The sequence below is a fragment of the Merops nubicus genome, unplaced genomic scaffold, assembly GCF_000691845.1.
Source record: "Merops nubicus isolate BGI_N331 unplaced genomic scaffold, ASM69184v1 scaffold47052, whole genome shotgun sequence".
NCBI classification, from domain to species: domain Eukaryota; kingdom Metazoa; phylum Chordata; class Aves; order Coraciiformes; family Meropidae; genus Merops; species Merops nubicus.
Window position 1 is genome coordinate 2,162 of NW_008596468.1, and position 15,244 is coordinate 17,405.

General features: G+C 50.0%; 2 protein-coding genes across 2 annotated transcripts in view; both read right to left on the reverse strand.

Moving 5' to 3' along the window:
* Window positions 1–2,465: 2,465 nt before the first annotated feature.
* On the reverse strand, window positions 2,466–12,819 carry CAPN5 (calpain 5). The gene is made up of 11 exons (XM_008936376.1): window positions 12,772–12,819; window positions 10,927–11,135; window positions 10,193–10,385; window positions 9,418–9,611; window positions 8,717–8,794; window positions 7,991–8,186; window positions 6,799–6,921; window positions 6,093–6,289; window positions 5,607–5,728; window positions 2,973–3,109; window positions 2,466–2,648 (listed from the first exon to the last, which is right to left on the reverse strand). The coding sequence occupies exons 1-11, from the start codon at window positions 12,817–12,819 to the stop codon at window positions 2,466–2,468; spliced, it is 1,680 nt and encodes a 559-aa protein (XP_008934624.1).
* A 2,218-nt stretch (window positions 12,820–15,037) lies between these two features.
* The window catches only part of OMP (olfactory marker protein), a 513-nt gene continuing 306 nt past the window's right edge, over window positions 15,038–15,244 (reverse strand). Inside the window, exon 1 of the mRNA XM_008936375.1 lies at window positions 15,038–15,244. This exon is cut by the window's right edge and continues 306 nt beyond it. Within this exon, the coding sequence (XP_008934623.1) occupies window positions 15,038–15,244 (207 nt within the window).

The following is a 15,244-nucleotide window of genomic DNA, read 5'->3' on the forward strand; positions in this document are numbered from 1 at the left end:
CAAGTGGCTTTCATTTCCTGAAGATACCACTTGCCTGATCTTCTGGGAAAACCAGGCTAATGCAGGCAGGCTGGCTACCCCCAGCTGCTGCTGCTGGTGCAAGCTCCTCTGGTGTTCTACCTTAGCTAAAGAGCTGTTCTCCCTGTCAGGTGAGGTCCCTTTGGGCATCAGAGTCCCTCTCGCGTACCACGCTGAACAGGAGCCTGAGAGATCTTTTCCCAAGACCAAAATCATGCCTTCTAGCCCCACAATGCCGCTTCCATTTCTTTTCAGTGATGAGTCCCATGAACAAAACCAGAGTAAAATCATAGAATGCTTTAGGCTGAAAGGGACCTCTAGAGGTCACCTGGTCCAACCTCCCTACACAAGCAGGGACATCTCTACCTAGGTCAAGTCACCCAGGGAAAAATCAAAAATCAAGCAATCTGCCCAGATTCAAGGATTTGCTTTGTCTTGGGGGTCAAAATGTCACTTCACCAAACTAGTAGCTTTTGAGCCCATTCTTCAAGCTCCTGAACTCAACTAGATCCCAGTGATGGCACCAGGAATTGGAGGATGCTCAGCATAAGCCAGGTATAACTGGGACCTGGAAAGAGCATCCTGTGGGCCACCTGGAAAACAAGAACTAAGAAAATATGCAATTTGGTCAAAAATCCAGTTCAGAAACACAGGAGGTAAACTCAGAAGATGACGAAAGAGGAGCAACAGCCTGCACAGGTTGACAAAGTTGTCCAGTATGCTTGTGGATGCACCAAGCTGGTGCTAATGTGGTAGCTCACGTGGGTTTGGGGAACATATTATCATGCTACAGATTGAGCAGATCTTTAGAGACTTAAAAAATAACACCCCAGACTTGCAATATGAACAGGGGCACTTAGCAGGACATGCACAAACCCTTCTTGCTATGGTAAAAGATGGCTTTCCTGGTCACTTGTCCTTGCAGGGAAAGGACTCTGTTCAGGCCAAAATCTATCAAGACTACAAGGTTACATCCTGTGTATTCATTTCCACTTGCATGCAGGAGACTGCAGAAGAGATGTTTAGTAGAAAAATCTGCCAGAAATCCCCCTTAACTTGCACCATTTTTAAAGGCACACGAGTAAAACCCCCAACCTAAACAACAGGAGAAAGAAAAGTGCTTTGAAACCTGCCCTGGTCTGCTGCTGAAAGGCCGGAGAGGGTTTTGCTGTTTGGCTTATCTGGGATGGTTTCTAAGAAGATGGATTCTGCCAGCCAGTGGAATCAGGAAGATAAACCAAGTGTCCATGGCAAACAGGAGCAGAGTGTGGCCCTGAGGATGTGTTTGGGTTAAGCTTGTGAGACTGGCTCTAGCACTGTGCGACTCATCCTGCAGGCCAGGAGACTGGAAATTAAAGGGGAGAGATGGACACTGGTATGAATTAAGTATCTCCAGCATTTTCAGGCTGCACTGGGAGCAGGGCTTCTGTCCTCTCCGCTAGCACAAGCTAAAATCCCACTATTTTTTAAAAGAAGTTGAGAAAGCGAGGCACTGAGAAATGAGCAAAGCTCCCCATCCCTTGGACCTGACACCTTGGCCTTCAGAAGAACTAATCTCCTCTTAGCTGAACACTGAGTGACTCCAAGCAGACAATGACCCCAGGCAGGCAACCACCCCGGCTACTGGGATGAGCTTTTGGGATAGGGACTGCATGAAGACAATGAGACAGCAGGCACCGTGGCATGTTCAAGAGGCACACGCAGGAGCTGAGGCCAGGCTGATTCCAAAACTTGTTCCCAGAGAACAGCTCTCCCACCACGGCTGTTGACATCTTTATATCCTTCAGGGTCGCATGGGCTTGAACAAGACTCAGAAGGAGACAGTTTGGTGCTAAAATGGACATGGATGGAGCCTTTCGTCTTTCTGCCCCTGTGGATTTGGGGCTGCCTTGGTGCATTCTCTGTCCAGCTGCAGTATGCAAACCCATACCCAGAAGACATCCAAAAGGCCCTGATCTTATTTTTCCACTTCTCCTTTGCTGAGGTACCTCCACAGAGAAGCGACTAAATGGCAGTTTGGTGGGAGACAACTCCAAGCGTGCTACTCTAAAACCAAGCAGACACATCAAATCCACCGTGAAGCGGCTGGTGGGACCGCGGTGGCCACACGTGTGCGTGGGGGCACGTGTGTGCCAGCCCCCTGTAAACAGTCAGCATCAGGGCATCGTGCTCCAGCTGCTGGGACACACAGGGTGCTCACAGCGATCCCACGGGGCTCTGGAGGTCGCCAGCAGAAGGTTTGTTGAGGTTCCCCAAGAAAGGCACCGTTTGTTAACATCGAAAACACAAGATTGGCTTCTTCAAGTGGAATGCATGCATAGTTCAGAGACACTTTGCAGATGGTCTGTAGGCTCCATGTGTGTATATATATCTCTATATAATGTATTTATGTACGTGTGCATGTTTATATACACCTATGTGGCACCAGAAGAAGAGTCCTTGAGTACTTAGACATTGGTGAGGATGTTACTGCTGAGCAGCCTCACGGCTATGGTTCCAGAGAGATCGTTTGATCTCTTGTTCCCCTTGTCCTGGAGGTGCAGTGTGTGCACTGTCTGCCGGTCGCTGGGATCCCCCGTGAGCACCACTTGGCCCAAGAACTCGTCACTTATTAAGTTGTGGTTCCAGATCTGGGGAAACAAAATGGATACCAGGGCAGCTCCTTGAAGGATGCAGCCAACTGTCACACACTGGAGAGCAGGAAGGGTTATTTGGGACATGCTCTGAGCTGGAGCTGTCAAGGTGGTTGAGGTGTGGGGGGTTCACTCTGTGAGTGAGAGGGGTGAAGGACATGCACATGTTGCTGCTCAGCCATGGTGGTGAGAGGTTGAGCTGCGTGAACTGATGATGCTCAGCTTTGGGGAACCATGGACAGTGTGAGGAGAGGGCTGATGGGGGGGCTCCAAGCGAGAGAGGGCCTCCATCCCTCAGCTCACAGCTTGCCTGTGGGGTACCTGAACAATGATGGGTTGTCCTGGCTTCTTGCGGTAGAAGAGCCCCTTCACGTCAAATTCTGGAGACACTGTGTTCTTCTTCACTGGAGAGCGAACCTTCTGCCCTTCGCACTTGATGATCACGTAAGGGTCAGCTCCTGGGAAAGAAAAGGGAATTTTGGCTTTGTTGTGGTTTCTGTAAGTCCTCAGAGCCCTTTTCCAGGAGTGTCATGTAGCACTTTTCTTCCCTGCCCCACCAGAGCAGACGGATATCTGCCAAAGAGTTCATCACACCCTGGATGATGTCCATGCAGCTCAGCTGTTGGGCTCAGGCTTACTTCTCTTAGGTGACATTGTCTCTGGGCACCAGGTGGTGATGGACTGCTACAAAACAGCCATCTCTTCCTTGGCCCCATAAACGCTCCTTCATCACTGCACACCCTCCAGAACTTTGGGATAAATCTTTAATGGAAGACACTGTCCTGCTCAGCTCTCCTTGTAAGATTTGCTCTGCTGAAGGCAGATGGAAATAAAGCCATGGAGAAGAGAAATAGGCTCACAGAGGTTGTTTTATGCAAGGAAACACCAAGAAGGCAATGGCCTTCAAGCTCCAAAACCCCACCAGCTTCCACTGCAGCTCATATACTCCCATCCAGGCTAGCCTTGGATTTACTTTAATGCGATTGCTCACTACCTCAGGAGGGAGTGTGCTTTTTGCCCCTATGCACATCTTCCTTCTAGACTTAGCAAGATTCAGCTGCTGCAGGGGGTCTCAATATAACCACTAATGTTGGGGTAAAAATAATGCTGGGTGGTCAACTTGATGAGAGATGGCACAATGCTGAGCCAAAACTAAGTGCCAAGATGTGCTAATTTATGAGATGCAAAAATAAGATGATTTCAGCACTGGGAAGGTTTGGTGAGCAACCAATGAATGGAGGGCCTTAGGATGGATATACATTTAAGAGGCTTTTAAAGAGGTGCAGATGATTCTTAGAGTATCTGCTGTGGGCAAGATTTCAGGGAGAAGATCAGAATGTCAAAAAGGATCATTGGTGGTAGTGAAAGACATAGAGAAGAGAAAGATTGGGCATTGAGGAGCAACCAGGGGAAATGAGTGGGAAGCGGAGGAGAAAGTGGGAAAGGAAAGTTATTACAATATCCCAGCTGGAACAAGACAAGGCAGGGGAACAAGCAGGCCACAAAACTGGAGGTTCTTACCAAGTTCAGAGGCTACCATCCCACAGCTGAATGGTACCTGAGCTTCCAGCAGAGTCCCTCACGAGTGAACATTTTCCCTTACAAAACATGGGCTCGTCTGGGGAGTTTCAGTAGAGTATGAGCTATTGCTATAGGAATTTAACTGCCAGAAAGCATTTTCTCACCATGATCTTTAGTGGCTACGAAGGAAAAACAGACCAGGTGGACGAGTTTTCTTGTCCAAGAGAAATGTGCACATGAGAACAAACTACCTGCTTCTGAGGGCCAGGGATTTAAGAACCACGTCTTTCCCTGCCAGACCACCTTCTCACTAGATTTCTGTTTGCAAGGACCTGGCTCCCCTGGTGGGACACAGCTGCTGGATTTCACAGCTGTTTTTCCAAACTAGCCTTGCCTTTTGGGCTGTCCCATTGTCCCTTGTGTTCCACCAGCTGGAGCCAAATTCCTCTCTGTATATCACTATTTCCAAAGTAGTGTGAAAGGCCCGGGCTGGAAGATGTGAGAGATGCCGTTACATTGGAAAGCACCAAACATGCAGGCTCTTGGTGGTGGGAGCTGAACAGCTGGAAAACAGCTGGAATAAAGCCATTCCCAGGGCCCTCTTGCTGAAAAAAAAAAACAAACCATTTTGTGGCTCCAAAATCCAAATGTACCTTTGTCTGAAGGAAAGATAGATCTCCTTGTTTGTGTGAACAGTTCAGAGACCTCTGGCTACAGATTTCCTTGCTTTGCTACAGATACACTGAGCTATTGTGAGTAACCCAAGAAAAAACAACTCAAAGTAAAATTCCTTCCCCAAACACTGGAAGGACTCTCTCTGTGGCATGTGGTAAATGGGCAAATTGGGCTGGTCCTTGCCCTAAGGAGGGATCCTGCTTATTGTTTTCAGTGCTTTAGTGATATGTAACCCTTAAAATAATGCTAGTGTCAAAGAAGAAATACATTGTAATTAAGTTTTTAATTTTTTTTTTTTTTTTAAATATATGTTTTCAAGTTTTATACCTTTAATTTGGCTAGAAAGTGCCTGGCTAAACCTTGTCACAGTAAACACACATCCTTGACTCAGGAAATGGGGGAGAAAGGCTAAGATCTGGTCTGCTCCCATGGTGGTAAGGTGTTTGCTTTTCTAATCGCAACCTCTAGACCTTTCATCCCTACTTCAGTGATCTCCCAGTACAAGTCATCACTACCCCTGTATTTCTTGGTCCAGATGCCCCAGGAGGATTGAACACGGGGCTCTTGCCACAGTCTTCTGCCTGGCTACAAGGCATGGTGAGGCACGGTGCGGCTACTGTCTTTCATGCAAGAGAAATGCTGGATGTCAAAATTGCACTAGAGTATGGTAGGACCATGAAAATGAACCTTTAGAGGGCAGAGGAGGCAGAAACACAGTGTGCTGTGCTGGTTAGACAACAGGCAGGGGAAGAGCAGTACCTCCTTGGGAGTCCTGATTCTTAAGCCCAGCTGCAGCAAGGACATGGATCTGGGACACCACTTGTGGGTAACCACACATCCCACTCCAGCAGGTATGCGGTGGCTCATCCAGGGTCAGCTCTCTAGAAAATAAAACATGGCCTTAGGAGGTGCCCAGCCATGCCCCACAAGCAGGTCAGAGAGCTAGCTCTAGCAGGATGGAAGGACTATGCACTGTCCACTGTCAGACTCTCCTCCCCACTGTCATTTCCTCAGTCTGAGCTTGGGGTGCTCTCCCACATCTTGCTTAGGAACAGAGTGGGAGCTTCTCTGCATGTCTGTGGTGAGACCTGTAAAGATGCCCTGTCTCTTGGCCACCCTTGAAAGGAAGCCAAACAGCAGCTCCAGGCAAGACTACGACCAGTTGCAGTGAGGAAAACCACATGTCAAAGCAGAGGGCCGTCTCCAAACACTCAGCTCCTCCCCATGGCTGCTCTTGCTCCTTACCTGCAATCCGAAGGCACGTCTGTGAAAATCCTGAGAAGGAACTCGCCCACATGACCGGGGTCAAAAGTGGTGGGGATGATGACATAGCGACCTTCCTTCAGGTCCGTCCTCAGGAAGACGCTGCGGGAGTTGATGTAAATGGAGCTGGCCACCTTCTGCTGCAGGGTGTGCATCCGGTAGTTCCTGTTCAGCTCCACCTGGGCAGAGACCACAGTGGGATGGTCAGCAGGACAGCACTGACTGACAGCCTGCTGGTATCTGCCACACTGCACGGACTGAGCCCACAGTGCTGGGAGGGCTGGAGTTAAGAGAACCAGCAAGATGGGCTCAGCGGGGCTGGATGGAAAACAAGTGTGGACGTGGCTTTCCCAACCCTCTTGGCTCAGGGACCTGTTGGCTCTTGTACCCCAGCTTGACACCAGGGGCCCAGCAAGAAGCACATAAGGATCAGTCTAATGGATTTCAGGATTTGGAGAGAACAGACTAACCATGGCTTTGAGCAAGGAGAACTTGTCCATGCTGTCCCTGTTCATCTCCAAAATCTCTCGTCATCTCCAGAGGGGGCAGGCTGTGCTGAAGGCACCCCAGAGGCACCCAGATAATGCTTCAATTAACAATACCTGTGGTCATGCAGGACAGATGTACCACTCCACCACTAACAAACTGATGGGAGTATTCAGGCCAACGTGCAGGAATCACTATCTACCTTATGGATATCAAAGCCTATGGCCAGGTTCTCTCCTTTGCCCTCTTTGCGACTGGTCCTTTTTGGCTTCTGCTGGATGGAGATCAGCACTTCATCTTCTGCCTTCTTCACATCAAACACGTACTAGAAGCAAAGGGAGGAAGGTGAGGGAGGACTTCCACTACAACAGGATCATTGGGCATGGATGGGGGTGGACACGCAGTGAAGTTAACCTCAGCTTCTCCTCACCCACCCCGCTGCAGGGAGAGCCTGTCTGCAGTACCAGCACTGAGAGCTCATATCCACTCCTCCTGGGAACCAGCATCATCTTGCCAAGCCAGAGATCTTTTGGGCTGATCTTAGAAAAAGACTCGGAAATCCAGTCTTTGAATTTCTTGGCAGAATCCACAGAGTCCCTGCCCATTGCAGGGGCATGGGCTAGAGAATCTTTAAAGATCCCTTCCAACCCAACCCATCCTGTGACTCCTGCAAGCCTAGATGCAGTCTCATACCAGAGACCTTCACCCCTGGCAGTCTGCCACAAGTCCTCCTATAAGGTATGGGGGGAGGGATTGATGTTCACAGAGACCTAAGCTGAAGGCTAACATAGAGCTGGAAGTAGGAAACAACTCTGTCACACCCTTGATGACAGCTCCTGCAATGGACCAGACCATCCTTTCTCTGCTTGTTAGATGAAGGACTCACAAGAACTCCTCTCATGTTACTGAGAATCCCAGTTCAGAGCAGGACAGGACAGAAAAGCTTGTTCCAGGAGATGAAATTCCAAGTAGGGCTTCTTCTGAAGGTCAGGCAAGAAGGTATGGCCCTACAGACTACACCTGTCTGGGTAAATTTAACAGTGCCAAGGTTTGGACAAAGGCATTGGAATTTGATCATTCAGACACCCAAATTGCTGGAAATGGTTCCTGGCCCTGTTGGACTGGCACCAGCTAACATTGCTACCCTGGGGCACAGCTCCTGTTTGCTTGTGCCAAGAGTCTCTGTGCCAGGCACTTGGGTGTGGTCTCCCCGATTAAGGATTGGCTGAGTTGTCCTGAATGCTGGGCCAGAGGTCTCAGCCAGAGAATAGTCATGAGCACGTTTAATCTACTAGAGGTCTGGTAGCTGTTTTGGCCTTCTATGTCCCTGCAAGAGATTGAAATACTGGAAGCACATGGGAAGGCTCCAGAAGGTCCTCTGCTCTGTGACTCACTTGAGGGTTCTGCAAAAAGGTGTCCTTGTGGTTGATACAGCCTCCGCAGCGGTTCTTCAAGGGGTCATTGTTCCTGGTCCACGCCCCGTGTAGCACTGCCTCCTCCCAGGTCTTGTGGATGCTCAGGTAGGACGTGTTGATGAGACGGCACTTGATGATGTCCGTGAAGTATTTGCAGAAGTCCTCGAAGGTCATCCTAAGTCAGCAAAGGACAGAGCTGGGTTATGCTGCTTCATTTTCCTGCTGCAGGGATTCTCCTGATCCCCTGCTAGAGACACGGCGTAGGCAGCCTCTGAGGGCTGATGACTAACAAATGAGATGGAGATACCCTTCTCCATGCATGCAGTAAACACTTCTTCATTTTAAAGACTAGAGCTTTCTTTTGGGGTGCGAGCAGCAGAGTAGTGGCTCTTCCTCCACACATGAGTATATGTTGTATTGAAATGTACCAAATGAACTTTGAAGTTCACCACATTCATAACAGGTTCCCAGTATTCTGGAGAAATGCTTTGGACCCAATGTGATACAGGGCAGCTTGCAATCCTAGGGTCAGGTACATCCAAAGCTAACACCCACGGGCTCACAGAGGAGCCTTCTCTAAAGATCCCAGGGCTTGGAAGGTCTTTTGCTCTGGATAGCTGTACGCATGGAAATGACTCACATGCCCCATGGACTAGAAGGACTCTGAGGACACAGCCCATGACAAAAACCCCAGGATGGACTCACCAGAACTCTCCGTCGTCTTCCACTGTCATCCCCATCTTCTCTCTCTCGCTTTTACTCACTTTCTGCCACTCCTCAGAGCTATGGGAAGAGTACAGGACCATTATTGTGAGGGCAAGGGGACACACAAGAATTCAGGAGGCTAGCTGGCCTTGGCAGGACCTGTTCAGGGCAAGAAGCCTGGTTAAAGGTCCATCCATGCAACCAGTCCCCCCACTGCTCTGCTTAGCTCATCCTCCAAACATGGGGGGAGTGCAGCACGGCTTGGAGGTTCAACTTCCTTCCTAACCAGTGGAGCTGAACCCAGCTTGGCAAGATTTTGTTTGGCCAGTACTCAGAAATCAGCGATGGCAGAGGTTGATTCTGTTAAGTGCAATTTTTGCTGAAACAAGACTGGGAGTGGGAAGGTGAGCTACAATCATCCTTCACTGGCATGAACGTGCTGGCAGTTTCACCATAACACCCACCAGAGCCTTAATGAGAAGGTCTGTCAAGCTCAGCCACCCTCTTGACCTCCAGGGGCCCCAGGGCATGGAATGAATCTACCCCAGTGAGACGGTAGGTTTAGGACACGGCTTGAAGCAGCATCCCACACTGTTATCCTATAGCTGTGGATGTAGTCAAACTGCCTTGTGTCTCCAGGCTTGCTCCAGCCCAGACCTTCCCACCCAGAAACACTGCTGCTGCCGCCCGTTCTAACTCACGTGTCACTCCAAGGGCCGTTCCACTCCCGCTCGCCCCACGGGTTGCGCATGCGGATCATGTCCAGCTTCTCCGACTTGAAGAAGGACAGCAGGCCATGGCCCAGGCGGACCTTCCGCACGTCCGTCACGGCGTAGGCATGGCCCTTCACCAGCCCGCAGCCCAGCCGGGCCTCCATGTCAGCTGCTGACGTGGCCTGGGCACGGGGGACACAGACCAGGGTTGGTGGCCACTCAGAGGTCACTTGGAGGTGACCACCTTTGCAGGGACTGGGAATAAAAGGAGCTCAGAGTTCCCCGCAGGTTTCTCCGAGCCAAAAAGAAGAGCACCAATGCTTGGGGAGGAGCCAGTTGCCTTGGCAGACACATCAGATGCCATTTTAGGTGCTAGATCCATCCTGGTCTTCATCTGCTGTATGAGGTCTCTAAGCTCCCAGACTGGCAACCAGTAAAGCTTACCCTGCTGGTTATCATGGGAGGTCTGGCACCCAGTGTTGGTAGAGATGTCTACAAGCAGACACCAACATGCCTTTCTCTGGAAGTGAATCCTCTCCTAACACTGAAAGGGCATGAAATGAATCTGGACCCTTTGACATCGCAATGGGGAAGAAAGACAGTTGGCATTCAGGCTTGACTACCTTTGCTATTCACAGGAAGAAGGAGAACCCTTGGCCATAATTTATCTGATGTAATTTAGAAACCTCCAGCGGTGTCAGATGACTGCACCCTCAAATGCCCATTCCCATGACACCATGACCATACAGGTACCCTTGCTTACTTTGATGGAGCAGCTGATGAGGCCTCCACGGTTGTGCACCTTCAACACGCGTTCAAAGAGGAGGTTTCGTTTGGCTTCATCAGCAATATAGTCCCCTTCAGTCAGGTCGATGGGTTCAGAGACCCCACCAGTAAAGTCTACCAGGGCATCAGCTGTGTTACCTCCGTCCAGGGCCTCGTAACAGCCTGACAACCTGAAAGAGGGTGACAAGAATGGCACAACAACACTGGCTTGATGTTTTAAGAGCTCTGGGACAGTTCTTGGAGCAGCCTGGAGAAGAGAGATTTGTAACAAAACTTTCAGTGGATGAGGACAGCAAACTAAGGTGAAAAAACAAGACCCAAGCTGCTTGCAGCACTCTTGCTGTCATAGGACAAAGTAAAGGGAACTTAAAATGTCTAGGAGAGGTGTTACTTAAACATGGAGCTGGCAGATATTTTACTTTGAGGATAAATCAAGGCTAGAGAAGGGTGTTTTCACAGAATCATAGGATTGCTTAGCTTGGAGAAGACCTTTGAGATCAAGTCCAACTGTTTACCCAGTACTGCCAAGTCCACCATTTAAAGCATGTCATTAAGCACCACAGCTACAAGTTTCTGTCTGTTTGAGACATGTCCTACTCCTCCCCAGGAAAGCTGTTGTTTCCACTGGTGCAAACCAACTGATGAAAGACCAAAGAGGAAAAACCAGGGTGCCCAGGTCCCAGTTTGTCCTGCATCTGCCCAGGTACCTACTTGGCGTAAGCTTTCTCCACCAAGGCGCACCAGAACTCATTCCTGGAGTTGGAGTGGCAGTAGATGAGCTGGTTGTGGAGTGTGGGCAGGCGGTCATCTATCACTACATCCAACCACTGCCCAAAACGCCAGAACTGGAAGTGGAAGATCCCCACATAGCTCTCAGGTTTCTCGGGATTCCATTCCTGCGCCTTCCAGTCTGGGATGACCTGCAAGAGAGGAGGCACATGCACCTAGGTTCTTCCCCTTTTTGCTGGGTTTGACTCTCATCCTGCAGCCAATGCAGATAATATCAAATGCAAGGAAGAAGATGAGGGGCATGGACTTGCTTACAGTCTGTGGAGGCCCAATTTTGGACCTGGTTCCTCCAATGCAGACTAGATTAACATGTACTCACATAGCCTGGAATTCATCTTGCCTTGGAAGATGGAACTAAAGATCTACTTTAACAGGCCATCTACTACTGTAGACAGGCTATCGGAGCAGAACAGTCCTTGGTCCAATCAGGAATGTTTATTTTTATGACCACATATTTGTTCATTTTAATGTCTGTAGGGTACCACTAAGAGAGGCCACCTTCTTCGATTCTCTTACTGGATTCCTATGTGACCTGACTGGCCCAAGAGGTGGTGTTGCATTCATCCACCTGGTGGCAACAAACAGGGACCAGGCACTTTCTGTACATCTGCTCTGCTAAATAAAAGTGGGAAAAGCAAGATCGCCATCCCCACAAGATCTCCGCTCTTCTCTATGAAGAGCTACCATACTCAGGCAAGAAAGCATGGGGAAGTGATGTGCTGGAAGAAGGAAAAGAGGGCCTGGGATAAAACAAAATCTTTGAGCAGCTGAGGGGTGAGGGAGCCCAAGTTTGGTGTCCCTGTCACCTGCAGTGCCAGTGGGGCAGGCACAAGCAAGAGGTAACTGCCAAAGTCCACAGCCTTTCATGGCTGCAGGCACCACCAGCTTTACTTTGGATAGAGTATCCACTGAACAGCTGGGCACAGCCACCCACAGATGTTACATCGAGGAGGATCTTCCTTGCACACAGCAAGGAACTGCCCCAGCACAGCTTAGCTTTTGTTGAGGGTGAAGGCAACGTGGTTTTACTTCATGGCCAGGGTGGGCTGTGAGGCCATGTATAGTTAATGTAGCAGATAGTTGACAAGTACTGACTGATTCACCTGAAGTAATGTGTCCACAACTTTGCTTCTTTTCTTACCTGCTCCCAAAGGTAACTTCCCAAAGGCTTTTCTTGCTTGACCTAAGCAAGAAAAAACTGCAACGTGCCCATGGGGAAAAATACATTCCAGTAAACCAACCAATCACTGTCCTGTGGAGACAGCTGCAAGCGCCGGGGTGGGACGGGACAGGACTCAGTTACGTTGCATGGAAACAGGTTCTTCAGGAAGTCCCAAGCCATGGTGAGACCCTCTGCACTGTGCCTTGGCCCTTGTCCAGCTGCTAGAGCCTTCTGCTTGGTTTATTTACCTATTTATTTTATTTTGGCTGCTGTCATGAAGCTGTAAACCTGCGGAGACACTTGTTTCTGGAAAACCCCCCACTTTAGCTACAAGCAAGGATCCAGCCCAGGGCTTTTATTGGTCCAAGTTGGTAGACACCGACTCCTCCAAGCAGGGTCTCTTCCGGTGGGAACTTGCCAGCTCGGGAAGGGTATGGAAGAACCCAGCTGTGCCAACCTGCTGAGCCACGGTACAAACCAGGAAGAAATTCCCCTGTATCTGAAAGCCTTTATGGGATGCTGAAACTCTGCAGGAGAGTTTCAGTGACTGGGACAATGAGACTCATCTTCCCAGCAGCAAAGAGAAATCACATCACTCCACTCACCTCTCCATCTCCAACTCCGATGGAGAGGAAGATCCACCTGAGGATCATTTCCCTTTATCTGCCCAGCTTCAAACCCCTCCTCAAACCACATAAAACTGCTAAAAGCTCCATCAAGCCTTTCACACAAAGAGAAAAGAAGACAAATGTTCGTTTTACTTTTTACAGGAGGTACCAAGGTGCTCCAGAGTACCAACAGTGAGTTGAAAATTGGTAGGTGCTGCTTTATTGTGTGCAGGATTGGAGCAGCTTCCAAAAAGAGCGTGAAGGAAACACACAGAACCTCAGCCCTTGAGGGGAACCCTATTGACTAGTCTTTTATTTACTGTGGTACATCAATACTCAGCGAGGTATCTGCAGTAAGAACTCTACCCCAGCAACCAGCGACGGCATAGTGTGAGACCTGGCATGCAAAAACCCCTTTGGATGGTGGCAGAGACTCCTGTTATTTGGTCTAATGTGATTTGCAGTCAGGAGCTCTGCACTGGGATGTAAAAAGAGAGGTATCCTGTGGGAAAGTCTGCCAGGACTCTAGAAGTGGGTTTGGCCCACAGTGGGTCCATGCTGTGGCCAAGCAGGGATCCATCCCCTTTTATTTATCCACACTGAATTCAGCATTTCTTAGGGTCTAAACAAAGACACCAGCTTCTTCAGCAATGCCCATAGTGTGGCTCTGTGAGTTGGTGGTTGCTGAACTTTGGTTGTGGGCAAGACTCAAATCTCCCACCATCTCTCCAGCCAGTAGCTATTCTTCCTGGTTTTATTCTCCTCTCTGCCTGTCAGAGCTTGTGCGTATCTTTTTATGCACTGTTGTTGGGATGGGGAGGGTGTGGATTCTGCCCCTCTGGAAGCTTTGAAGAAGAGTCTGGACTCTTTTGGGGATGGTCCACACAAGTCAGCAGGCCATGGATGCAGTCACCTTGTCCTGGCTTTTCCATCACTGCCCTCTCCTTACACATTTCAGGAAAATCTCAGGCCACACCTTCAGGAGTGCTCACCCACATGTGAGTGCAATCTTGGCAAAGGACCAACTGTGATAATGCTTGACTCTTTCAAAGGACATTTCTAACAATGGGCTTTGAGAAGCTTAATCAAAGTACTCTCCATTTTTTTTTGTGGAGGAAAGGGGAGCATCCAAAGTTAGTAGTTTATTCACAGTCATGGGACAAGCTAGACATGAAACACCCTCCTGCTCACAAAGGCAGCATCTCTGCTCTCTGCTCCCATGGCCACCCAGACACCTTTCCTTGCCTCAGCATTTGTAGAGTGTAGGAGAGACTGATTTTTGGGGACGGCAGCAGCAGGTTCCTGCTCTGTGCTTTGCAAAGTGCTCTGCAGCCTTGAGGCTCTCTGTAGACCTTCATGATAAACGGATTCCTGGGCCCTTTAAGGCCACAACAATGCACAAATTGGTTTTGCTGCAGGGGACTCGCTGCTGGCTCACTTGCCCAGCTCTGCACACACATGCACCCCTGCTCCGACCCATCTCACGACCAACAGTCCCAAGGCAGCACAAGATGAGAAGCATCACCCCCCTCCCCCAAGTGACCCCCAGCAAGAAATGGAGGTAGCTGTTAGGACAAGGGCGGTTCAACCTCCCCGCACCAGTATGACCAGTGGGCCTGTAATCTGCAAAATACAGCATGTCCAAATGCACTTCAGCTTCACAGCAAGGTGATCCTCCATGGGACTGGTCTTCAGAGACACCGAGAAGCTGCAGTCACAGCAGGAGACTCTTCAGCCTTCAAGCATTCAGCATCCTTCTAGGAGAAGCACTCCATCGCAAACAAGCCCTCTTTTTCTAATGGCTAAGATGGAAACTGGAAGGCAGTGCTATCTCCAGGTTGCATCTCCTTTTTCTAGCATGGCAATTTCTTATTTCTGCATCAGGCCTTTGGGGTGCAGTTGCCACAGCTGGAGGGCTTTGGGGAGCCTTGCATTTCCAAGCCAGCTGAGCCCCTCCGTCAGTCAGAGCCGGTGAATCCCTGCTGAGGTCACAAGCACACAGTTGTATACCCTAGGCAAATCCAGCAGGAGGCCCAGGGCCCCCTCCTCCCCATCGCTGGGGCAGAAGACAGCACACACGGGGAAGGTTTCGCAGGGCTGGGGGGCTCCAGGAGCACCGAGCTGTCCTCCACAGCTTTGTGATGCTATCCCTCGTTAAAAAAAAAACAAGAACCACATAAAAACTGAGCCAGGAACTGAATGGAGAGAAAGCCAAAGGAGGCCAAAAGCAGAGCTGGAACTAGAAGGGTGGAGCAAGAGGGGCTCAGGCTTTAAAAACCACGGAGCCCATCAGCTGAGCCGGCTCGAGGCCGTCGGCGAAGGCGAGGAGGAAATACATCACCCTGCGGACCCGGGCCAGCTCCGCTACCCGCTCCCCAAACTCCTGGGCATCGGCCTCGTTGCACTCCACCTCCTCGGCCCCGGGCTTCTTCCAGAAGATGCCCACCGGCTCCAGCAGCCGACCCCTCAT

Coding starts and splice junctions, on each gene's coding strand:
- CAPN5 (XM_008936376.1), bottom strand. CDS start 12,819: ATGATCCTCAGGTGGATCTTCCTCTCCATCGGAGTTGGAGATGGAGAG. Junction 8,795..9,417: donor AACGGCCCTTGGAGTGACAC/GTGAGTTAGAAC, acceptor CTCTTCCCATAG/CTCTGAGGAGTGGCAGAAAG. Junction 6,290..6,798: donor TAGGCTTTGATATCCATAAG/GTAGATAGTGAT, acceptor GTCTCTGCCCAG/GTGGAGCTGAACAGGAACTA.